The 26,122-nt window shown below is 47.3% G+C and overlaps 1 protein-coding gene across 2 annotated transcripts in view; it reads left to right on the top strand.

Annotated features, from left to right (window-relative positions):
- The window catches only part of ACCS (1-aminocyclopropane-1-carboxylate synthase homolog (inactive)), a 1,238,632-nt gene that overhangs the window by 218,564 nt on the left and 993,946 nt on the right, over positions 1–26,122 (top strand). For both annotated transcript variants that reach the window (XM_069623318.1, XM_069623319.1), the window contains exon 6: positions 17,908–17,977. In XM_069623318.1, coding sequence (XP_069479419.1) covers positions 17,908–17,977 — 70 coding nt within the window. The remainder of the gene's footprint in view (positions 1–17,907; positions 17,978–26,122) is intronic.

The following is a 26,122-nucleotide window of genomic DNA, read 5'->3' as shown; positions in this document are numbered from 1 at the left end:
CTGAACTCTGGCAGCTCGGTGATGCATTGCGGACTTTGCTCGCCTTCCTGCTGACTTTGCTCGCTTTCCGAAATGTAGGCCAAGCACCCGGAATTTTCACGGCAGCAGCAGTTCTCCTCCTCAGTTGGCATTAGCTCGCACCGATTGCACGTGCACCAGGTGGAGACGCCGTCCATGCGACATGGTCCAGGCTCTTCATCCGTTGACTGGTCCTCCCAACTGCCGTCCGAATCCCCATCGTTTTCGCGTGCTTGCCTTTCCAGTAGTTCTTCCTCGGTGTACTCGGGCTCGTACATATACGGCATTATTGTGGCCATTGTGCGGTAAAGATAGTAAAATAATTTATAGCGGTGGTACTGGTATCTGTTCACACGGGCTACAAGCGGCGAAGGTAGCTGACCAGAGCACTGAAACGAGTCACAGAATACTCAAAGTAACACAGAGAGAGGAATGGAATCGAAAATCTGCTGCTGTATGTTGTGAAACGGTCTGTTTATACTTATTGGGGAAAGAGGCGTCCTGCCATTTCCATGGCAACACGTCAATAGCTGAGGCGCAGCGATTGTTGACACGAGACGTGCTTGAAATGGGCAGTACGCGTCTGCTGATGTCAGGCTCAGGGGCGGGGGATTTGATTTAGTGCCGCAAAGGCAGGTGAGCCAGGTCGATGCGGCGGAATGATAGGATTATCACAAAATGGAGGCTGATTTCGAGTGCGATAAGGGGCGAAAAGTCGGGTAAGGTCCATAGGAAAGTTTCCTACGATCTACCGATTTATGCTTACAAACACATGGCCGACCCGTAGGGACAATAAAAAAAAAGTCCCGGAACTCTCCTTTAACATACTGGCTGTGTTCCCCCCACACACCCCAACTACTTATCAACTATCCTAATCTGCAATTACTGCACTGAGTGGCTGTAGATAAGCACAGCTGCTCGCCTTGATTGCTGCCAAACCCAGTAACATGCGAAAACCAGTGATCCATTGATAGTCCGTGGACCATTAGGTCAGTTCAGTGGCTAACTTTGAGAGGGCTGTTTTTTGTAATCTGAATATTCTCATAGCACTACTTGTTATGCGTCGGCATGGGGGGAATTTAGGGTTTCGGGATGTCGCCATAATCTCCTTGGCGTATCTCTCTGCTGCGCTCGGGTCTGTATAGAATAGGGATTTTCTATCTTGCATAATGTAAATATTTGCTTGGTATAACATAGCGTAACACACTCCAAGCTTGCAATGTATATTTTTTGCTTCTTGAAAGGTTTTCCTGAGCTCCTGCACTTGTGGGCTGAAATCTGGAAAGATATGTATAATGGCACAGCCATATTTCAGCTCTCCCTTCTCTCGTGCAGCCTTTAGAAGCGCATCCCGATCCCGGTAGTTGAGCATATGGATTATGCATGGTCTCTCTGGTACCCCAGGTGGAGGTTTCGAGGCTAGTGACTGATGTGCTCACTCAACCATAAATAGGTGTGAGACTGCAGGGTTGCTCAGCACCTCTAGTAGTAAGCACTCTATGAGCGTTTCCAATTTGTCTATTGCTGTCAACTCAGGAAGTCCTAGGTTGTGCAAAATTTTGCGCCGTTAATGCCATTCGCTTCTTTGTGTTTTGTTTGAATAGCATGATCTCACTTTGCAGGTTCGTGATTTAGTCCTCTCAATCGCCTGCACTGCTGTTATGTCCACCTTGCTGTTCAAGCTGTATGTTTTGTGGCCTAGTATAGCCATACTGTCCTTCAGTAACATTTGTGTTTGGTTCAGCGCTGTCATGTCTGGGGCTGCTATTCCTGTTGTCTGGACTGAGGCGGCCACTGGAGTGGTGCCTGGTCTGGTATAGTGATCAATTTCTGCCTGCTTCCTGGGATTTACCATGATTACCCCACAGCCTCCCTTGCCTTCTTCAAGGTTGTCCCTCTGCTGCACCACGTCACCGCACCCGCAGGCGCTGTTAGCTCTGTGCCCTTCTCCCTGAACCGGCCAGCCTTGCAGATCTGGCACATGAGTAAGGTGGTGAAGTAACCTTGATCGAATTGGCTTCCACTCACTATACGGGTTAATGAACACATAATTGGAGAGTTCGTTGCTGCTCTTTCTGTGCCAGACTCACCCCATGCTGTAGTGTTCGAGCAGGATTTCTGCCATATAGGGGTATGTCCACCTCTCTCATTGACGGAATACATGGGAGGAACATCCAATGGAAAGAACGTTACAGTTGGTAGGTAACTTGTTCTTCTATGCGATGTTTGTTTTCGTCAAAGAAGCAAAACCTTTGTAGCGTAGTCGAATATACACTAGGATAACTTTCATACAGAATTGATTGATATGATGCAAATCATCCGTTGAATGTACTTTCATGCATCAAAAGGAAACATGCTTATAGACTTGGTCCGAGAAAGATGCAATTCTATTACAATGGACACTGATGAAATGTGCTATATATCGACATCAGAACACTTGAAACATTAGACAATGGTAAAGCCATTGAGATTAATGAACATTACACTACTGGGTACATTCGGTCGAAATAGATAGAACATTTGAGATCAGAAACAGATGAATATAGGGAAGTTAATAGGTGACCTGCCCTTACCTTGACTAACAAACAATTAGATTCAGCAAGCAGGGGAGTTAGTAGGAGGAGAACAGGTAGCACGATCAAGAATTGACTTCCAGTGCTCAGAGATGTTCTCCGGATAAATATCAAGGGGTTTATAAAGGATTAGAAAAGTGGGTGTGTATGGGAATGCGTGATATGTTTCTGGCGGGTCTGCTAGAGAGGAGCCTGGAGACACTGGGTCTGGAGAGGCCATGTGAACAATGGCCCCTGTGCAGAAGATACCTTTGAAGTTAACATGGTGTTTGGCACCTTGGCCGCCCCGTTGGGGGGGGACACGGCCACAGGTGCAAACTGCCATTGATAGTGGAGGGGGGGATGGATATGCAAGAGGTGTGCAGGAAAGGGCCGGAACACTGCTGAAGGGAGATGCACTTATGTGGATTGCAAGGGCACGGTCTGCTTCAGGAGGAGCCTGGAGACACTGGGTCTGGGTAGGCCATGTGTACAATGGCCCCCGTGCAGACCTTTGACGTATACGTGGTGTTTGGCACTTTGGCCGTTTATAATGGAGGGTGGATGGATTGTTGCAGAGGAGGTGAGCGTAAAAGGGCACCAACCATTCTTTCATGTCCCTCATAGACAAGTGAGCGTGTCCTTAATTCACTGAAAAATGGAAACAACTATTCATAAAAGATCTTTTGTATTTTATTTTGTTGCTGATGATGATGGCACAAATATACTACAAATTGTATACTTTGGGTTGCAGTACAGTGTGGGAAAATCCCCTGTACTGTCCGCTGTCACTGGGGAATTTGGCACAAATGGCTCCAACTACACAGGCGGGTATTACTCGTTAAACACGGATTCCAAGCCTCCTATAAAGCCACCATGTAAATGAACGGTAGGCCACCAGTCTGTACCACCTGTGGAAGAGAAACACACATACTGGGCTTCCTTACACGGACGGCAGTAACCATGGCCCTTTTAGCGCCATGGTTGCTGCCGGTATTTTACTGAGTCCGCCATGGTGAATGGCGGAATTACCGCCCTATTCCAAGGTGTGTGGGGGCGGTAAATCCCCATTCACCATGGCCCTTCCCCATTCCGATTTTTGCCCCCATAGGGCTCAATGGGAATGGGGAAGGCGGTTAATACGGTACTGCAAATTGCGGTACCGTAATTACCCCCTAGGTCCCTTTGCGGGTCCCGTCCTTAACAGCTGGGAAAACCAGCCGTTAAGGTAGGGTCCCACAAAGGGACCTCGTAGTAAGGTGGTAAGGGTTTACCGGCACTTGTACCCTTACCGTTACCGGTAAACCCTTACTGCCATCCGTGTAATGAGGCCCATTGAATTTAAATGAACCTGATAAGTGTCTAATCCTTATTTTAAAATGCACCCTGTATCCTATGGCACAGTTGCCCGTACAAATGTTACTTCATGAATCAATCAACCTGGGCTTTGAATTGTAGACACATTACAAAAGTGAACACCCATACAATCCATAACCTATGGGGCACAGAGAAATACTGTTTCTTAGTTGCACGTGAAAGACACATAAAATGAACACTCTGATTTCCCCAAAGCGCAAGCAATGTATTCAATTGGCAGACTACATTCATTTGGAAGTGATAGATCAAAGTTACAACAATATAGGAGATAAACATGAAATGTTAGTGGTCTCAGTGGTCAGAATTAGATCACCTCTAGAGTACACTTACTCGTTACTTGGATTGCGAGGGCGAACTGTTGTGCGAAGTTCGTGCATAAGCACCATCATAATCCTCAACAGGGACCTTGTGAGTCAGGCTTCCCTGAAGTCATGCAGCTCGGTAACGCATAGCGGTGGTGTGTCTTCTTCCGATATGTAGGCCAAGCATCCAGAGTTTTCTTGGCAGCGGCAGTTCTCCTCTTTGGTTGGCATGACCTTGCACCGATAGCAGGTACACCAGATGGAAACGTCTTCCATGCGACTAGGCTCTGGCTCAGGTTGCAGTGATTCGTCTTCCCAACTGTGTCCGATGCCCCATCGTTTCCGCATCTTTCTCTATTCAAGTAATTCCGCCTCTGAATACTCCGGCTCATACTGGTAGGGCTGTATTGTTGCCTTTATACAACAAAATTGAAATCAATAGTAATGCTAGTATAAGTGTCTGTTCGCAGGGGTTCCGTGCAACAAAGATAGAGGAACACAAGATTCACAGGCTATATAAAAACAAAAAAACAGTGAAACGATTGAAAAAGCAAGTCTAATGTTGTCTGATGCGAAACGGTCTGTTTATACTATTGAGGAAACAGGCATCCTGCCATTTCCCTGGAGAAACGTCATTAGCTGGCGCACAGAGAACATTGACACGCAACATGCATATTCGCGTTGTGAAATGGGCCATACGCGTCTAGTGGTGCCAGCTTCAAGGGCGGGTGATAAAATGTAGTGCCGCGAGGGAGCTTCAATTTAGGGCGATCGATCCTCAGATAAGATTAGCACAAAATGGCTTGTTGATTTTGCATGTGTAAAAGTGCAAAAAACTAAGGTAAGGTGCATAGGAAATGGTTTTACGATCGATCAGTTTGCTTAAAACCACATGCCCGAATGCTGGGAACAATAACATTTTTGAGTGCACTATTCCTTTAAGGAAGAAACTCTGGAGACAAACTGGAAAATGTATAAATAGGTAGACATTTTAGCAGCAAGACCTTTTTTGTTGCAGCTTTTCGACCCAGCAGGGCGATAGGGAGACAGCACCGTTTCCTCACCTGCTCCCTTAGAACCTCCACCACCTTACCATAGTTTTCCCACAAGAGAACATCCCGATTCCATGAGATTTTGATGCTCAAGCATCTGGTGTTATCCATCCCCCATTTAAACTCGAAATCCTTCTTGAAAATCGATGTGCACGAGGTCAAAGGAAAAACCACTGACTTGTCATAAATCATTCTCAATCCCAACATTTCCCCAAATTCGCTCACTTGTCTCATTACCAAGCTCAAATTTTCCTATGGCTTCTTTATGAATAATGCAATATCAACATAAAGTGAAATGATCTGTCTCTGAGAGTATAACTGAATACCTCTATGCAGATGCTGCTCTTGTAGCACAGCCGCCAGTGGCTTCTTAGCAAGTCAAAACAGTAACGGGGACAAGGGGCACCCTTGTCTCATTCACCTCCCTCTCACCAGGGCGTTGGCTAGTGTGCCATTCATAGATTTCCTCACGGAGGCAAAGTTGTATAGAAGAGCAACTAGTTTGTGAAAGCCTGAGCCCAGCCCCATTGTTCAAAGTCTCAGGAAAATAAATGGTCATTCAACAGAATGTAATGCCTTCTCGGCATCTAACCAACACAAACACAGCCTTGCTCTATTATATCGAGAAGCCCTAAAAAACGCCACAGACCGTTCGTGGTGTTCCGACATTGAATAAATTGTGATTGATCTGCGATACCCAGTCCTTGCATAAGAGGAAGGAGTCTATTTGCCAGTAATTTTGCATAAATCTTGTTATCGACATTGATAAGAGCTATTGGTCTATATGAACTACACTCCTCTGATGATTTCCCTTTTTTATGCAGTAATGTTCTATCATAGCGTCTCTGAGTGAGGGGGAAATATGCCTCGGATTCTATGTACAACTATAGGAGATGTGGGGCCAAAATATTAACATATGCCTTATAAAATTAATTGGAGATACTATCCGGGCCCATGGCTTTGGATCCTGCTATTCCATAATAATCTGTAGAATCCATTGTTCTGGGGATAGCCAGTAAAGGTCATTCCCTTCCAGATATTGACAAACATGCGCCTCCGACTGTGTCTCTCTTGGGGCAAATAGGGTAGTATAGAATACAGGAAACACTTCTGCAGTCTTCGCAGACTTATATTTATATTCCCCCCTGTTGATCTTTAATAAGATCTATGTGTTTCGGCCTCCTCTCCAAAGTAAGCATCCTAGCCAGTAATGCTCATGTTTTTTTTGGCTCTCCCCCTATTGCCTAATAGAGTGAGCTAGGCTCACGTATTTAACTTCCCTCTGCCCGTTTTCGTGGAAGCTGTCAAATTCTCGTCTATTAGCCAATAAGCGCTTATTCCCGGTTAGTTGGAAATCACTTTGTAGATCCTTTAGCCTGGCTTTTATGGAATTTAGTGCTCTTCTAATTATTTTCAATATCCCAGCTTCTTTGGCTATACATATCCCCTGGACATAGCACTTGACCCACTCCCACAATGTCTCCTGTAATTCTACAGAACCTTCATTAGTTACAAAGAATGAACTTCTCTCCTCTTGTAGTTCCCTATAGAAAACAGTCTTTTAGCGCTTCAGCCTTAAAGTGCCAAGTAGCCTTTCTCTGTTTTTCTGAAATTGAGTATTCCTGGGTGACGGGAATAATCCGGCAAAGTTCTCGGGAGAATCTCACACTGCCCAAAATGAAGTGCCGAAGTCCTGGAGACCAATACCAGATAAATATGTGAGGCTGTATCGTGAACCCACAAATGGAAGGTGTGACCCCGCTGTTTAGCATGCTACACTCTTTGTATCTCTGAGTTATATGAGGAGAATATGTCGGCAATGCTTTGACTTGCTTTAGATTGTCGCCACATGTCCCTATTGGATCTATCAAGTACGGTGTTGAAATCACTACCCGCTTGCCACCAGAGGATTTTTGAATCCCATTTCGATGCCAGATTAGAGAGTACTCAATCGAAAAACCGAGTGTCATCCACATTCGGGACGTATCTGTTAATCAGTGTGACCTTGATGCCTTCAATACAGCCTGTAATCATCACCGCCCTGCCTTCCTGATCACTCTATCTCTTGCCGCCAGAACCTAAGGGAACTGTGAATGAGTCCTGCTACTCCTCTGACATATGTGTAGAAAGAAGGGTAGTACCTGTGGCATCCCCACTGAGCGGCCCATCTGCCTTCCGTGGGTTCTATGATGTGCTTTTCTTGCAGAAAGGCAATCTGTATATTATGAAGTTTCATATATAAAAGACACATTCTTGTCTTTCCCGGTTGATTGCCCCCCCGCCGCCCAGATATTCCAGTTTGCTAACTTCAATCCCATATCCCATCTAGTATAAGGCAGTTTTCTGCCCTCGCAAGTGCCAGGAAGATGCACCAAACATCACTTATTTCCCCACCAGCCTCCAACGCATAATCCTCCCTTGGTGCTACCATTCCAGATATTGGTCCATCGCTTAAGTGCTAGGCCGTAAACCACAACAACCGTACAGCTACCACCTTAGTTCCCCACTCGGCCCTCCCAATCGGGCAACCCCAACCGGCCTGAATCATACGTGCCCACAGTTCTGTGCCCACTATAACACTGCAGTTAACGCACAAGGCTCCTGCACCCTCCCCAGCCCATAACCACCTAGTCTCTTTGATATAGAGAAATAATAAGTGTTCAGAAAGGAGGCCTCCTGCCACTGCAGACCCACATACTCAGCAATTCAGACCTGGCAACCGTATGTCATCACCTTAGAAGCCCCTCACTTATGAATCAGGAGAACATGGTTCCTCACAAACGCCATCATCACCACTTGCTGTCTCAGTCCCCTTTCTCACCCCTTCTCTGGGTTGCAGCATGGAGATCCTCCTAATAAATACACTGGCGAACTCCAGCTTAGTCAAAAAGTGGACTTTCCCATTATATTGGATCCGCAGGTTAGCAGGAAACATCATTGAGTAACAGATGTTGAGGTCTCTGAGTCTGCGCTTCACACCCTCCTGCACGGTGGCTGAGAAATCGGGGACAATTTTAAACTGGTCACTGTCATATGAGAGCTCACCCTTGGTTCTGTATAATCTCAAAATTGTGTCCTCGAACCTGTAATGAAGGATTTGTGCTAATTTAGGATGGGGCGCCCGAATTGCTGGAGCCGCCGGGATCTAGTGCGCTTGTTCCACAACAAACAGCAGGGAGAACTAATTTCAGTGGAAGATTTTCATGCAGATTTTTTTCAACACAATCTTGCATCTTGTCGGTCTCCTGCATTTCCCTGATCCCGATTAAGCGTATATTATTCTGCCGCTCAGGTCTTTGTGGTTACCATCTTCACTGTGATCTTTGCAGAGATTGGCTCCACAGTGTCTTATATCTCCGAGATCCTGTTCTCTGCATCGTCAAGTCTGGACCCATGTTTATATATGCGCAGTTGGAGAAGATCTACCTTGCTGGTGAGGGCATCCAACTTGGTGTCGAGCTTACCTATGCCAGCCTTCGTATGATTTGAGAGTTTATTTATATAGTGCCTACACACCATGTGTTTTAAAGCGCTTTAAGAAGAAAAGGGACATCCTTCAGATAGAGCAGAGTTTATACTAGACTTAGAGGTTCCTGATGCACCAGACACCTATAAAGGGGAGCATAGTTAATTTGGTAGGCACAGGAAGGCAATCTGGCAGAGGGAGGCCTCTTCCAACCACACGAATAATCGCACAAACCTCCCACTATCCTGTACTCGGCTCAGCACCTACAACACAATGTGGATTTCAGTTTTTTCGTCGTTCAGACATAAGAGGTGTGTGGCCATCCTAGCTTGGATGGTTTGGTAGACAGTGTTTAAAGTTTTGGAGTCCTCAGGGTAGTTACCTGTGAGGGGGAGGAGGATTTGTGTATTGTTTGTGTAATTAGTATAGGAGATACTATTGAGTCAAGGAAGTCGAAGAGCGGTTTGGTAAAAATGTTGTGGAGGGTTGGGGAGACACAAGAACCCTGGGGAACACCGCAAGATAAAGGTTTAGGGGGACATTGGCGTTTATGGCAAATACTCTGATGGATCTGTCCTCCAGGAATGTGGTGATCCATGTCATTGCTTCTGGCAATAAGTTGGCAGCTCAGGTGAGGTGTTTGCAGAGGATTTGATGGTCATCCAAGTCAAATGCTGCCGAAAGGTCAAGGAGTAAAATGAAGGCTGGTTTTCCAACGCCCCTGATTTCATCGAGCTGGTTTTTCAGGTCAAGCAGGGCTGACTCTGTTCCATGCCCAGGGCATAACCCGATTGACGCATTCCTAGGATGTGGTTGGATTCCAGGTGGTGCTCAATTTTGGAGGTAGGCAGCCCTAGCCAGGATTTTTAGGAGGAAGGGGGCAGTGGTAATAGGCGGGTATTTGGTTGGGACGGAGGGGGTCAAGGGATGGTTTCTTGAGTATTGGAAGTACCCAGGCGTCCTTGAGACTGGAGAGGACCAGACAGGCGGAGAAGGAGGCTTTGATAATGGTAGATGGGCAGGTGCATCTGGATGGTTTCTGGCTTTTCAGAATTGGCTGTTACCTCAACAATGGTGGCCAGCGAGCAAGCGATGGAGACGTGATTCCTAGTTGCTCCCGTGGCCGCCCAAAATATCCTGCTAAAATCCTTTGATTTGGGAAGTTGATTCCACCAAAAAAGATATTTCCGTGCAGCGGAACTCAGTGGCTGCACACGACAGAGATGTGGATCGAATCCACTGCGTGAGGAGTAAGATATCGGCGCCAGAAAATAGCGGAGTGGGACCTCCGACAGCAAACAAAATGGCTGCCGCGCATGCAGCGTGCTAAAACACAGCACAGGCAGGGAGGTGCCCGTCCATGATCCCAACCTGCTGAACCAGCCCTCGTTCTAAAAGCCCCCGGCTGGTGATATCGACCGGGGCCACCCACAGATGAGAAGCCTGGACCAGGACGGTGAGCGGGCCCGATACACCTGCTGTGCCGACCCAAGCGTAGGACCCCTGTGCGACAGCCCGTGACTGGTGGGCCGCGGCGAGGGAAGCCCCCAGCATACCAACGCAGCGACGGAAGCTTCCAGGGAGGAACAACGTAACGGGACACCCACCAGCGACAGGACCTCCTAGACTAACAGCACAGGCAAGGCGGGTTACCTGAAGCGAGATGACCTGAGGTGCGTGGCCAGGAGGCGATCCAGGCCGAAAGATCCGAGCCCCCAACACTGAGCAGGTAGCTCCCTCTCCCCACAATCGTTTATAACAACTGGAACCCCGCGCTCAACAACCACAACTTCTTCCAAGCCCTGGGGAGGCTAAAGCCGCAATCGCGAACACTGCGACACGGAAGTAACATAGCAGGGGCAACTTAGTCACAAGTCGAGGCCCGGACGCCGCTGCGGGGGACAAGCCCACCCTTGGTCCCCTCAGTCACATTCCTGCGGGATTCCACATTCTGGGCAAGGAAAGAAACAAGAGAACCACGACGCAAAGCACCATGGATCAATATGCCACGAGCACACAACCAGCACCAAACGCGGAGGACCCGGGGACGACCTCCCCTCCAATGGAAGAACCCCTGTCCCTAAAGGACATGATGACTGCAATCGCCAGTTCGCGCTCCTCAATGGAGCAAAAAATTGACACTATTTCCACCGAGGTTTCGTTCCTTCGCCACAACCTCCAAAAACTCTCATCCCGAACGGGAGAAGCAGAGCAGCGAATATCTAGCGTGGAAGACGACATAAGCAGTGTGCACCAGCAACTCACACAAACACTGAACCACCTGAAAACCCTGCAAGCCCGAGTAGAGGAGGGAGAGGGCAGGTCCAGATGCAATAACATTCGCATTTTAGGCCTGCCGGAGCACACAGAGGGTCCCAGCATGGAACTCTTCCTGGAGGAATGGCTGGCTGATCTCTTCGCGCCGAAAAACTTCTCGAACTTTTTCTCAGTGGAACGTGCACATCGCGTGCCCACGGTCGCCCAACCCCGGGGGCGCCCACAAGGACAATTATTGCGAAAATTCTTAATTACCGCAACAGAGACGCCATCCTGCAGATGGCCAGAACACAAGGGACGGTGGTATATAATGGATCCAGGATTGCCTTCTTCCCGGACTACACCCGCGAAGTTCAGAAGGCCAGACAGTCCTTTGAACACTTGAAAAGGAAGCTTCACTCTATGAATGTGAAATATGGGCTGCTGTACCCGGCACAGCTGAAGATCCAACGTGAAGGCAAGATAGTCCACTTCACTGATCCACAGGAGGCATGGAGATGGGCAGAGACCCACATTGAAGGAGACTGGACCAGGGCCGATCGAGATCGCAGGGGAAGACCGAGACCAGGGGAGGAAAGACCCGCCCGACAACCGATACTGGAGAATCAGAATGAACCTAATGGAGGCCCCAATCCCTAGCAACAGAGACATTGGCTAAACGAAACAACGGAAGGAAATATCAAAAGAGCACACTGACCGACTGCCTTCTAGGCAGGCACCCGTGACAAACGCCTTGCTTGGACTGTTTCCAGAAAAGGTTCAGTGCCGCCTAGGCACGAAGGACCAAACGCAGTATATGTATTCATAATCAACACACCATGCCATTGGCGAACGCCCCCCCCAACACCCCCCCCCCCCGACTCCAGACACTTGACCCAAGAAGGAATAGTAAGTTGGTGGGAAAGTAATAAGTTGATCTGGCGGCATAGTTTTTTAGCGCCAGTAGAGTATGGGGGAGGGGGGATGTGGAGTTGTTATATGTTAGGAATTTTCCGGGAAGTTACACCACTCTAATTTTCATCACAATACTCTCAGTCATATATATCACACACGCATCTGGCACAACAAATCGTATCCCTAGACAGAAATGGCCACACAACAACATAATGGCTTCACAGGGGGAGACGCGTATGTTCCAATGGTAGTTACAGAACGTCATAGATCCCTAAAGATCCCTAAAGATCCTCACATGTGAGGAACGTAAATGGCATGGGCTCAAGTATCAAGCGTTGGTTGATAATGCAATTCCTAAACAGGCGTTCCCCTGACATTGCTCTCCTTACGGAGATGCACCTAGCGGGTTCGACCTACCGATTCTTCCGCAGGACTAACTATCGACTAGCTTATCATGCAGGATAAACGATGGGCTCCCGGGGTGTCCTGATCCTCCTACACAAAGGGCTCCCCTTTGCACTGACGGCAGTGGAACTAGACCCCAGCGGCCGTTTCGTGCTACTCAGAGGCACACTATGGGGGGAGTTGGTGGCTATTCTGGCGATATACTCCCCACCGGGGTTGGGGGATGCTCTCTTGAGGGATGTCACGACATTGATGACGCAACAACAGCCTGATCTATGGATCCTTGGGGGGGACTTTAATGATGTTGTGTACTACACGGGACCGGACCCACATACGGAACCGAAACCCAAATAAACCCACACGGCTAGCGACCTTTGCATCAGCTCTAGGCCTAAGTGACCTATGGAGAGACCTCCACCCTACAGATCAGGGCTTCTCCTTTCACTCGGGAGCCCACGCGTCCCTGTCCAGGCTGGATTACTTTTTCCTTCCGACTCCCGAAGCGTATAGGGTAAAAGCGGCAGAACTCCTTCCCCGCGGCATATCTGACCATTCTCCCCTGGAGATACTGCTCCAGACAGATAGACCCCCTGCCCCCCAGAACTTGGCAGCTAAACAATTATTATTTAGGCCTTCCAGAATTCGTGGAACACATCACCGAAAAATCCAACGAATTCTTTGAAATTAACACGGGTTCCGTAGAGGATCCGTTGACATTATGGGAAGCCCATAAAGCGGTTCTTAGAGGGGAAATAACGGCCTGGGCATGTAATAAAAGGAGGGAACACCATAGGAAAGTTGCGGAGGCAGAGGAAGCCGTAAAGGAATGGGAAAATAGATATGTCGCCAACCCACCCCTGACGCCCACCGCTACCTCGCGAAGGCCAGAGCAACCCTGCACAACACAGCACCAGACAACGCAAAGCAAGCGCATAGGGAGTCAAGGACCAGAATCTATGAACACGGCGATAAAGCCGGCAAACTATTGGCCTGGCTGGAACGTCGGGAGGAGGGGCACAGACATGTCAGGCAGATCATAGTCGACCCCAGTGGACTGGCCCAAACAGACTCGGAAATAGCGGAGGCCTTCGCTAATTTCTATGCCGCACTCTACGCTGCCCCAACATCGCCGGTAGATCCGTCCCTTCTGGACGAGATCGTGCTCCCGCACTTCTCGGAGCAGCAGACAACATATCTGGATAGGGAACTGGACGAGGCAGAAATCATGGAGGCCATGTCCCAGCTACAATCCGGGAAGACACCAGGCCCTAACGGCTTCCCGGCCGAGACCTGGAGGAAGCTGGGCAGCAACCAGATGGCGGCCCCCCTCCAGGATTTATTCCTGGCGGCCAAAAGACAGGGCACCCTTCCATTGGACCTACGAAGGGCCAACATTGTGGTTATTCCCAAACAAGGAAAGCCCCCTGACCGGTGCACATCATACAGGCCTATATCGCTTATTAACAGCGAAGCAAAGGTTTTGGCCAAGGTACTGGCCAATAGACTTCAACAGGTTATATCCTCACTGGTTCATCCGGACCAGTGCGACTTTATGCCGCAAAGATCGACCAGAATGAACCTACGCAGGTTGCATCTACTCCTGGAAAAAGCCCCGAGCATCGACGCGCCACTTGCTCTTTTAGCAATTGATTTCGAGAAAGCGTTTGACTCGGTGGTGTGGGAAAGCCTGTGGGCGATAATGAGCGCATGGGCATTGGCGAGACCTTTCTCAGCTGGGTTCAACTGCTATACGTGGCGCCAATGGCTGCGGTCAGGGTCAATGGCTGGACCTCTAGGACCTTCCCACTGTGCAGAGGCACCCGACAGGGCTGTCCTCTATCCCCCCCCCTTCTATTCGCCCTAGCGATTGAACCGCTTGCCCAATGGCTCCGACAGGTTACTACATGGTCAGGCTTTTGCTGGCCAGACGGACGGGAGGACAGGGTATCCCTATGTACAGATGACCTGCTAATCTCAGCAACCCAGACTACACATGCCCAATCATAACCCAAATGTTGACGACTTTTGAGGAATTCAGTGGACTCAGAGTTAACTGGGGGAAATCGGTCTTGTTCCCAGTGAAGGGTGACGACCTGGCAGTGGCCTGGGGCATGCCATATCGGGTGGAGAGAGGAGGCTTCCGCTATCTGGGCATATGGGTCTCAGGGACTCTCTCGGAATACGTAGCGCACAACCTGCACCCACTAATCGACCGCTTTGCCGGGAATGTACAGCACTGGATGCTCCTTCCTCTCACACTCATGGGCAGATCGGCCCTCTTTAAAATCATGGCGCTCCCACGCTTCCTTTATGTACTGCAGAATGCCCCATTGGCTATACCAAACGCGGAATTTAATCGAGTAGAACGCCTAGTCAGGAAACTGATATGGAAGGGCGGGCAGCCTCGAATCGCGTTGGCCACGTTGCAACGATCCATCTGGGAGGGGGGCATAGGACTTCCACACCTCAGGTCCTACTACTGAGCCTGTCAATTAAATGTAGTCAATGACCTCCTTCATGGAGACCCCAAACAACCACACATTAGAGCGGAGGAACCCATTATCCAAGGCACCCCACCACTGGAAACACCACACCATACCAGACTCTAACTAGGCCCCCCCGCACAAACGATGTCTACCCATATCGCGATGATCTGGAGGCAGGCACACACCCACATAGGCTGGGGGAACAGGATCACTATGGCACAACCATTAGTATGGCATAACTATGGGTTGAAGGAGGTACGGAAGTTGACTGCATGGACCTGGTGGGTGGAGGCTGGGATAACCACAATAGGAGACATTATTGCAGATGGTTCCATCCTCCCATTCGAAACCCTGCAGCAGAGGTTCGGAATATCTGCCACAGAACATTACCACTACCTGCAATTAACTCACGCCATTAATGCACGTGGGTAAGAGCTTGACGACATACTAGATTACACACCTCTGGAACGCAACTTACTACCACAACACATCCCTGACACGGTCACCACTATTCTGTACAAGGCGATTAACGCGTTCGCCACTCCGGATTTGGTCAGTCTTAAAAATAAATGGGAGGGAGATGTGGGGTCTATTGAACCAGAGGACTGGATCCAAATACTGATGCACCCACGTGAAATCGCAATAGACTCCAGAATTAGACTGGTACAATTTAAGATACTCCACCGGGTGTACTACCCCCAAGGGGCCCTTTTTGGCTGGGGGAGGACCCTAACTGTCTGAAATGTCGGAGGGAGGAGGGCACTTTGATCCACCTTCTCTGGGAATGCCCTAAAATCGAATCCTTCTGGGTGCAATGTTGTCAACGGTTAACGAGAGCCCTGGGGCTCACAATAATCCCACAACCTGCTACAATGTTACTGGAGGCCCCAGATGAGAATATTCTGGATAAATGGGCCTGATAAAACGCGAAATAACACAGAAATGGGGGGGTGGGGGTCGGAAAGCCCATCAGTGGCCCAATGGTCAAACGAAATGGACATATGTGCAGCGACAGAGCATAGAATCTACACAGCACAGGTATGCCTGGCAAAAGCCATCAAGATCTGGGGAAAGTGGGAAAACTATGTGATATAGACCACACCGGTTAAATGGGAAAAGAAATGGACACAACAACTATACGGGACATGGTGAGGAATGCAGATCCCGAAAGTAAAGTGCAGAACGGCAAGACTGGAATGGAGTGATGAACCAACCCGGGAGTTGAGGGGAGGGAGGGAGGGTGGGGGGAGGAGGGGGATTTGTTGGTGTACTGTATGTATGTTTAAAAACCAATAAAATGTGTTATAAAAAAACAATGGTGACCTGGTTGAATCGAAATGGGGGAGGTCATGTAGGGCGTTGTGATGCAAGACGGTGTGAGGGAGTGGAGTATTTGTTTTGTTGGCCCTGCAAAGGGTTTGCAAACCCACTGAAACCTGTGTCTCCTTTGTTTTGGCAAGGCCTCTGCCCAAGCTGATTACCCCTGGTAGTCCAGATGATCTCTTAAAGCCCTCCTTGGCATGCCAACCTCCTTGCCAATGATGTCAGAGTGACTGGTGGGTCATTTTCAGTGTTCAGACAATGAATATTCTATCCCAAGCTACCATTAGTTAAAGTGTGCTTTGCCCTGAGCTGTGTATGGACTGTCATTGCTATCATGTGCTGTTTCTGATAATGCTTAGTTAAGTTGTTTCATCTTACTTGCTAAATGTAAATAGTTTGGAGAACAGTTCTTAATGCTTTGCTGTGGGAATCTAAGGGAGATTGTTTTCTCTCTTTGAAATGTTTATTCAGGAAGAATGCAATGTAGAATGTCTTATTCCTAGGAAAGGTCGGGACACATGGGTTGTGTTTGACGTGGCTGTTAGTGTCTAACTATTGCAAAGTATGCAACTCCATGGTAACTTGTATCAACCTGTTCTTAAACGTACAAACTCTTCACCCAAAGCATTTCCCTTTCACAGTATATACCCACATGTCTAAATCTTCAGAAGCTTGCTATATCAGCGTAAGGGTTTACTAAACGTATTTACTTTTGTATCGTCTTCCTGTGCCTTTTCTTTAGACCTTTGCGTCATTTCCTATGTGCTGGTGAAAAGTATGAAGCTCATTTTCCCTCCACAGTCTAGCCGTCGCTTTCCCCTTGGTTGCCTATAGGGGAGCCAAGGTAATAATCGGGCGCATGCTTTGCCCTACAGTTTAAAATTTGTTTTATGGGGCTTACCCCGCAAGTGCTATGGGCAAGTATTTTTGGCCCAAATTCCCTTAGGAGACATGTTCAATGTAAATAGCCAGAAAACAAAGTTTCTGAGATGTCTCGTAAAAAGCTAGCTTTCTGAGAAAAAGTTCCTGCAGCTTGGTCTCAAGTCTGATCCACAAGTCCTCTCCAAATGCATTGCAATAGTGGCAGAACGTCTCAGGGAATCTTAAAGGTTCTTTGTGTACCGTATTAGGAAGAGTGACTTGTCATGACATATTTATTTTAGGCACTTCAGCAGGATTTCCAAGCAACATGTACAGTTCTTGGTCACCTAAGCATGGAAGTGAACAAATCAAAATAATTGCTGGTTCCAGTTCATAGAATACCCTACTTGACAGTTGTCTAGGACACAAGAAGTGCATGAATGTTTCCTTGTAGTGGGCCATGGGTGGTGGTTTCTGTGCACCAAAAGCATGTACAGCCTCTGATGAACAGGAAATGGATAGCAAAGGCATTTAGCATCCCTTAAAGGCTTGATAAAATCTTTCATATTCATTGTTTCCTGGGGCTTCAAATGAGACCTCTGCCAGAAGGATAAATGGATTTGAGAGATGGCTTTCAAGGAAGGAATGTAAACTAAACCTCAACTGCCACTTACACTGCATGATGTAATTGTGCCGCAATTTAGCTTCAAAAGGGCTATTCCTTTCTACATTTGTAATAGTATTGCGTTCTATTTGCTTCTTTTTCCTATTCTGTGGATAGGTTGAGAAGAAAAGTAAAATAGTACAAACACTCTTTTTTTGGGTTCCTGTGTAGTCCATTGACATGTCTTCGCTGCAGTCCATCGCCTACCTAATTTTCTCTTTCGATTACAGTGTAAGGGAAGAGGTGGCTCGCTTCCTCACATATTACTGCAAGGCACCTGCTCCCCTGAGTGCAGAAAATGTGAGTATTTCTTAGTTTCTAGAAACCGGTGTTTGATTTTCTTTTACATATGTTCTCACTTTACTTTGTGATGATGTTATGTTCCTGGATATTTGTAAAGCACCGAAGTATTGTGGAATGATTAGCACTTCGGCAGACCATGGTGAAAAAACTTGAAAATAAAAGGGCATTACAGTTTGTGTTTGAGTTCTTATATCAAGTCTGCATATCCGCTGGCATGGTAAAAACCAGTGTGATGAATCATGTGGAGTCATAAAACTAATTGCCAGCATAAGATCTCATCCCATGTGGCCAGGGGAAGGCAGCTGCTACCTGATCCTAACCCTGGTGGTGGTATTATGGAGAAGGATCACATGGGAGGAGGTGGCTGTTCGGGAGATGTGGTGACCCCATCAGGAGGTACGCAGTATTCTACTCTTAATAATGAGGAAAACCTTATGACTCCTATATTCCTAATGGCATGTTGTCACTTTTCAAGTCCCTCCCATTGTAGGACCCAAGGAACCCTTTCTATAAAATACCTCAGACAGAATAACATTCACACCTCGGGTCCACATGATTCACATTTAACCTCCTTTGTCTCTGATGGTTTTATCCTAAGTAAGGGTCCTACACAAAATACCATTACACATAATGCTCACTTAACACCTCCTGTTGCTAATAGTTTTGATTCAAACAAGTATTCAAAGCAATGCAACTTTAATAAGTATAAAACTCTTATGGACTCCAACCCCCATATACCCGCCAGTACTGGGACAAGGAAGAGGAGAAAGGAGTTTGTGGAACTGAAGGAACACCAAGTAAAATGTGCAGACTACTTGTTGGAGTGTCAATCATCTGCACTGGACATTTAAAAATGGTGTGCCTTTTCAAGTTCAGGGGAAAGGAGAAGGATGCAGAGCAGGTAAAGCAGAACCGGAGGCAGACACTCAGTAGAAAACTGTGTAGAAGGAGGCAGGTGCTTCCTTTCGGCAAGGCGCGAGACTGGGAGAAGCACAGCAAGTGCTGTAGGTGAACCGCTGAGGAGCTGGCAGCAGTGGAGAGGCTGTCAGGGAAACAGACACAGCGAGTGCAGCAGTTCCACCGGCGGACGAAGGAGAAGCCGGCGGGAAAACCTCAAGAGGGTCTGCAGAGCGGTAAACGCTTTCCCGAAGCACAGGCTTTGCCATAGCCATACGCCATAGGTCAGCAACTCTACCAAATTCTGGTGAGTCTGTCAAACAGCATTAGGAGGCCCAAGGTGTACCGACAGGCATATAAACAGTTGGGGGCTTATTGCGACTATCAACCCAATAATATAGAAATACATTGTTAACAAAAATCTCCATATATGAGATGTTGATAAGGGGGAAGCTGGAGTAAATGTTGTTTAAAGTAAGTGAACATTAATGAAGCAATTGAAAGGCAAGATCTGTACAAGTCTTCATATGAGATGTCAATATGGGGAAGATTGGAACTAGTATTGCTGCAAGCCAATGAACACGAATGAAATGGCATTTATAACGAAATTAAATTAACAAAGCTTGAACAAGTCTCCATATATGAGATGCCTATATGGGGGTTGTTTGAACAGGTAATACCGGGAGAGAAATAAAGTATAAACAGTGAAGGAGTACAACTGTGTTATACTTCAAGAGAAAGAGACTGAAAGAGAAAGTAATAAGAAGACCTGGTAAACGAAGTGCATAGGGAAGGGAGCTTTTGGTGGGAAAGATACCTGGCAGGAGAATACACCAGGGAATCTGCAAAGCCCAGAGAGTGATTCTTGGCAGGGGAGTACACCAGGTAATCTACGTCGATTATGTGAAAAGAAAAGACATGTTGAAAAGGGTTTCTGGCAGGAGAGGATACCAGGAGACCATTTTTAAGTGGTTGTATAAAGAAGACATTTTTGCCATACTTTCAAACACCATTATTTGGAAAAGCCACTCTTTCATTATTCTTAAGAGAGTGTTGTGTAAAAGATAGTTCTACTACTCTCAAGGAATCATTATTTGGAAAGGGCATTTTTCTCATCATCCTTGGGAAAGTGTTAAAACGCCATCACTTAGGTTTATGTATAGAGAAGACACTTGTATTGTATTTTATTGGGTTATTTATCTAGCACTCTTTCCCCATTTGTATGGCTTCAATGCGCTTTGTGTTTGGAACGCCCTTGCTGACCCTAGTCCGTGTGGTGGAGGTTCTAAGAGTTTTAGATGAAGTGATGCTTGTGTGCATTTTCGCCGGTTGGCTGGCTAGGCTCCAATAAGCAGCCCAAAGGTCAGGCACGTGGGATAGTGTCATGATGCCTACCCCCGGGCATCAGGACCAAGGCCCTCAGCTCCGGGAGCAGGCATCCAGACATTTGTTTAAACCTCAGCAGCCCCGGCTAGGGGCTGTCTGGGTTCAATCCTGGCGCCTGAGGTGCCAGGCTCATCCTAGAAATCAGTCCTGGCGCAAGGCTTATAGACTTTACTTACCTGATGCAGACCATGCTGCAAAAGAGTCCAAGTCTACATGAGGCCTGGATGGGACTATTTTGTTACAGGGACTATTTTTTACTCGGGCGTGGCTCTAGGGAACTTCTTACCTGGAACTACTTTGGAGGCCATTTAAACCACACCCGAACAGCAGCACATGCTTCGCGTTATTCTGCATCCAGCAGCGTGACGCTCACCGTGCCTGCAGCCAGCATCCAGTCTTCTGCCACGCCCGCGTGCCTGCAGCCAGCATCCAGTCTTCTGCCACGCCCGCCTCGAATCCGGAGCTCCTAGAATAAAGAAGAAAAGGACAAGGTTAGAAAACAAGCTTATTTCAAATTCCTCACCTAATTCCGGAAACATTTCATCTCCGGACCTGGAAAGTACATCAGTCCTGCACGCGTTGCTTCGCCAGCTCCAGCACGGCGCCATACTCGCCAGTTCTCACAGCTTCTTTTGATCTGGCACTGTCTCCATCATTTCTTCGCCGTAATCCGGTACCTAGGGTACACAAGAAAAAACAAGGTGAGTCAAGGGAATCAACAAATACAACCTCTTACCACCATAGACTTACCACCGGCGGTATTATTCCATAACTCTCCACATTTTCATAAGCCGCATCTGTAAACAGGGAGAAAAACAACACGTTAACGCATGCAGTAGTTACCGGACAGCGTTGGGTAACAGACTCTTACCTGAACGCCAGCAGCAGCTACGAGACCTTCTTCTCACGAACTCAGTTGCAACTTAAGGAACGAAGGGGACAAGAGTGAACATCGGGCACATTGAACTCTTTGCACTTGATACTTACCAATCCCGCCAGGGACTTCAGAGTCAATACTTACCGGAACTCTCCCAACGCCTTCAAACCAGTGAAGTAACTGGTATCTACGCGCCCCTGCAAGACACGCAGGATGGAGAGCTCATCTTTTACGAACATACAGTGAGGTTACTAAGGGGATATCGGAGGTGATTAGTGGGGGAGAGCGAGAACAGTTGGGAGGCCATCACTAAAACCCACAGGTGGTTAATCCCTGTCTCCACTTGCAGGAAAATACTTCTTCAGGTCCAGCAGACAAGACTAGGCGGGCCAGTCCAGACAGTCATCTCTGCACTACGCATCACGTTGAAGGAGACCGCAGCTGTCTGGGTCCGATCGACACCCCTGTGGGGTCCAGGTGAGCGTAACAGAACACAAAGCCTTTCTACAAATACCCACCCGGGTGTTATGGAAACCTCGGAAACCGACCAACTGGCCCAATTATTGGGGGAATTTAGGGCGGAAGTACATGCTGCTCGCCCAGAGACTAATGCCCTCAGGAGAGAACTGATTGTCTCAAAGGAGCGCACGGATGATCTGGCTAGGCAACTACTGCAAAACCAAGCTGGGCAAACGCCCCTACTTGGATATGGGGGAAACTCAACCCCCGTTTCATCAAGCAATCCAGTGCAAGTGGTTTTACCAGGAAATATTCCGTTAGCTCCACCCGAACGCTTTGCTGGGGACCCCAAAAGGTTCGCCGTGTTTATGACCCAATGCCACTTGCACTTTTTATCCAGACCGGGAGCATTTCCAAATGACCAAGCCAAAGGCTCTACCCTCCCATCAAGAAGCCACACCTTGTGTGGACCCTCAGCATAATGTTGAGCGCCTTGGCGCATAAACCCTTGGAGCCAATGGCGTCTGCAGACATCAGGCTAGGCACCATTAAGACGGCCCTCTTGGTGGGGCCTTATGTCTGCACGCTGTGTTGGCGAAATCCAAGCTCCGATGGCACCCTAGCCATACACCACCTTTCACAGGATAGAGTAGTCCTCAGAGCGCATCCTGCATACTTACCTGGGGTAGTCTCTGCGTTCCATCTAAATGAGGAAATAATACTCCCTACTTTCTTTGATGGCCCCTTAGGACCTTGCTCGGATGGTTCTACCTGTCTTCAGGCTAGACAAGTGCCAAAGTTCTATCTGGACAGGACCAAGAGCTTCTGCAAGTCTGAGGCTCTATTTATCACCCTTGGAGGGTTAGGACCAGGATGCCCTTCTCATTCAGAGCCAAGGCCACGGTGGTTGTCTTCCAGACACGTACCATGACGGGTCATTAGCAGGGCAGCCACTGATGCCACCCCCTCTGCTTTTTGCAAGCGCTACTGTTGGGATGCCGGCTCCAGGTCAGATGTAGCATTCTAGCAGGCAGGATTAAGGAACTTTTCTTAAGGAGGGTCACCTCTCCGCCTTGGTGCTACATTCAGTTGTAAATCGCCCATGCAGTATGGAGGAAAAGGGGACTGGATGTAACAGTAATTACAAGTTACTCACCGTAGTGACTAATGTACTCTTAGTCCATAGACCCCTTTCCTCCATACGTCCCACCATCCTCCCCCTAATAAAACTGGTGTCACTTAGGCAATTGTAATATTGTTGATGCCTCATTGGGGACTGAGGAGTGGCGCCGGTGTGCGGATTCAGGGCAGCCTATGCTCCCAGGGCTGCACCCCCACGCGCCTCTGGGCTATTATTGTATGAATTTTCCCAATTCCTCTGAAAGGTTGCTCAGCAAACTGAAACAAAGCTGGACTGCCCCATGATCTTGTTTTTTTTTTTTTACATAACACTTTTGGTATTTCTTGTAGGTATCTTAATAGGTATGTTTTTCTTTGTGTCACACTTGGCTTAGTCAGCCAATCAGGTTGGTTCCGAACTGGCTGCAATACATGCCAATACTCTTTGAGATGGGGAACTTTTCAAGGTTCAGAACCATTTTCAAGTAAAATAATTTACTGGCCACTCCACGGTTGCACCATTTGAAAACCCATCATTCAGACATCTGACTATAGTTTTATCTGCCTTGGTACTTAAGTCCTTTCAGACTCTATCCTGCATTTATATCAAATTAGTGCAGGTGTTCTTCTAGTTACCTCTGCTGGAAGGGTAAGGAATTTGTTCAACCACTCCATCCCTTGGTATCTCGGAGCAGGCACTGGACTGGCTGACTTCTTTCCTCATTGACCATTCTTCCCAGGTCATCCTGGGCTCTTTCTGCTCTCCTACCTCTTATCTCCACCTTTGGCGTTGCCCAGGTTTCTATCCTCTCACCCTGGCTCTTTAACATCTTTCTTGCTCTGCTTGCTCACCTCATCTCCACGTTCTCCCCTCACTTTCAGTGATATGCAGATGACACCCAAATCTTCTTCTAAATTTCTGCTGATGCTCTCCATACATTCTCTACCTTTCTCGACTGCCCATCTGCTATACAATCCTGGTGTGCCTCCAATGATCTCTGCCTCAATGCCAGCAAGACTTGAGATCCTTCCTATTGGGACTCCCACTCTCCTTCCTTCGCTCTGGCCACCCTCTATGGGCTCCCCCCCTTCTCTTGCAACTGAAGCCAGGAACCTTGGAGTCATCTTCGACTCCTCGCTCTCTTTCCTCCCTCACATCTTGGACCTTGCCAAGAAGCCCCATTTTCAAATCCACCTCCTCAGAGGTATCCTTACTTTCCTCACTTTTCCCCAGAAGCTCAATGTGTCTAGAGCCCTGGTACTCTCTATGCTTGACTATTGCAACAGCCTATTCCTCAATCTACCTTCTTCCTCTTTCCACTCCTCTATCCTGTCCAGAATAGGGCTGCAAGACTTAATAACGCTGTCTGGGGCCACGGACTAATCTATCTACAACTTGCTCTCACCAAATACTCTCCTTCCAGATCTCACGCTCCTCCGACTCCAACTCTCTGCAGATCAGGAGCATTTCTAAACAGTGAGCTGGTGGCAGATCTCTCTCCTTGCTGGCTCCGTCCTCTTGAACAGCCTCCCCTTCCTCCCCATCTTGAGCCAGATCTCCTCAAATTCCGGACTCCTCTTCACCTCCTCCTTCACCCTCTCACTCCTGTGCTACGACCCCACAGTCACTGAGATTGGTGACCTGGGACCTTGTGTGTCCTTCTGAGTCCCAGCCTTCCGCCACATCGCCCTCAGCCTCCAGCCCCATCCCAGTACTTGCCTTCGGGCACCCTCTGGCTTGTGTTCCCATAGGCCTGCACTTATTGGCAGGTGATCACTTTGTAACAAGTGATCTCTGCCAGGCAAGTGCACACAACTGACTCCTTGGCACTTCCTTCTGTGGAACACCTAGCACTTACACCATTCCATGTCCCTTCTCTCGCTACCTGCACTTGAATGTTCTGAATGTTCACAATGCCTAGTAGGACCGCCCCTTTTCCTGTTCATCAGTTTATTCTTGTCTTTTTGCCGATGTCCCTCCCCTTTGCCGTGTGGGCGCTTTGAAACACAATTTCTTGATGTAGAAGTGCCTTAAAAAGGCACAAAATAAATAAATAAATACAAATCTTCACATACTATCCAAAGACATGGTTAAAACCACATAATTGAAGAGACACAGTCAGAGTGGCTGGCACCCATAGTGTTCGCTGCCAAGACAAATAGTTGCATAGAAGTGCGTAGATCTGAGGGGCTGAACGACCATATCCTTCTCGCCCCTCTACTTTCTAACATTGGGCAGCTCAGCTACTTAATTAGAATAGCCAATGAAGAAGTGTTCCCCACCTGAGATCAAATAAGTACGCAACACCAAGTTAAACTCGTAAAGAGCCAGGAAGAACTTGCGGCTTTTGTGAAGCCGTACCAGCTTTATAAGTTCAATAGAAATATCTTTGGCCTGGATTCCATGGCTTCTATTATCTAGCAATGTAAGTGTTTTGAGAGATTACGGCATGTGCTGTTTCCATGCTGGTATGCACTGACACAGAGTAAGGAATATAATGGAATACTAGAGAAGGTGTAAACAATTCAATAGCTGCATGAGTTTACCCTTAAGGCAGAACAATCTACAATCTATGTAGAGGAAAGGGATTATTTGTTTTTTTGTTTTATTGTGCAAAAGTAGGATTGACAAGTATTCATATTGAACATATTTTCCATATAACAAAACTCAAAGTATTCAATACATAATTTAAGTTTAAATATTTTTCATTATTAATGAACCATACTAAAGAATAATGCAAAATACATCATTTTCCAGTCTCTAGAACCTGAGCTAAACGAAGAATTGTTTACCCATCTCTACACAGACCCCGGAAATTAGAGATGGGAGTGGTACTTACATGGTATTTAACGTACAGAAAACATGGAGATCACACACTCGATACATATCAAGAATACAGTACAACTGAGATAAGAAGAAAATATACTTATTTTAATAGTACATGGTACAAAACTTAAAAATTACTTATGTTAAAAAGACTGAGAAATAAATGTATAGTTGGTACAGTCAAACCATCGAGCTGAAACAAGGAAAGCCTCAATCAATAAAACACAGGGAAATAGGTCACTAAATGAACAGTACTTTATGAAGTTAATTCATTTGACTATTATCATTAGTAGTCTTTCTACGAGTAGTCGACATGTTTCGGCCATACAATAAATTTGACATTCTCTCTGGTGTCTTATGAAAAGTTGTTGTTGTGGCCATCTTCAGGACTAAGGATTTCTTCCAGAAACACTTCAGATAAATGATTAACCCTGTTAGTGATGTTATGACAGCATCAACGATCTATAAAGATACAAACAAGTGATTATTGACTAGAAGTAATCTCACACTAGTCATTGTTGTTATAGCACGTTAGTCATACAGGACTCTAAACCATAGGGTGTAGGTATAAAACCTC

The sequence above is a fragment of the Ambystoma mexicanum genome, chromosome 11, assembly GCF_040938575.1.
Source record: "Ambystoma mexicanum isolate Mex_15411 chromosome 11, UKY_AmexF1_1, whole genome shotgun sequence".
NCBI lineage: Eukaryota > Metazoa > Chordata > Amphibia > Caudata > Ambystomatidae > Ambystoma > Ambystoma mexicanum.
This window is presented reverse-complemented; position numbering and strand designations above follow the sequence as displayed.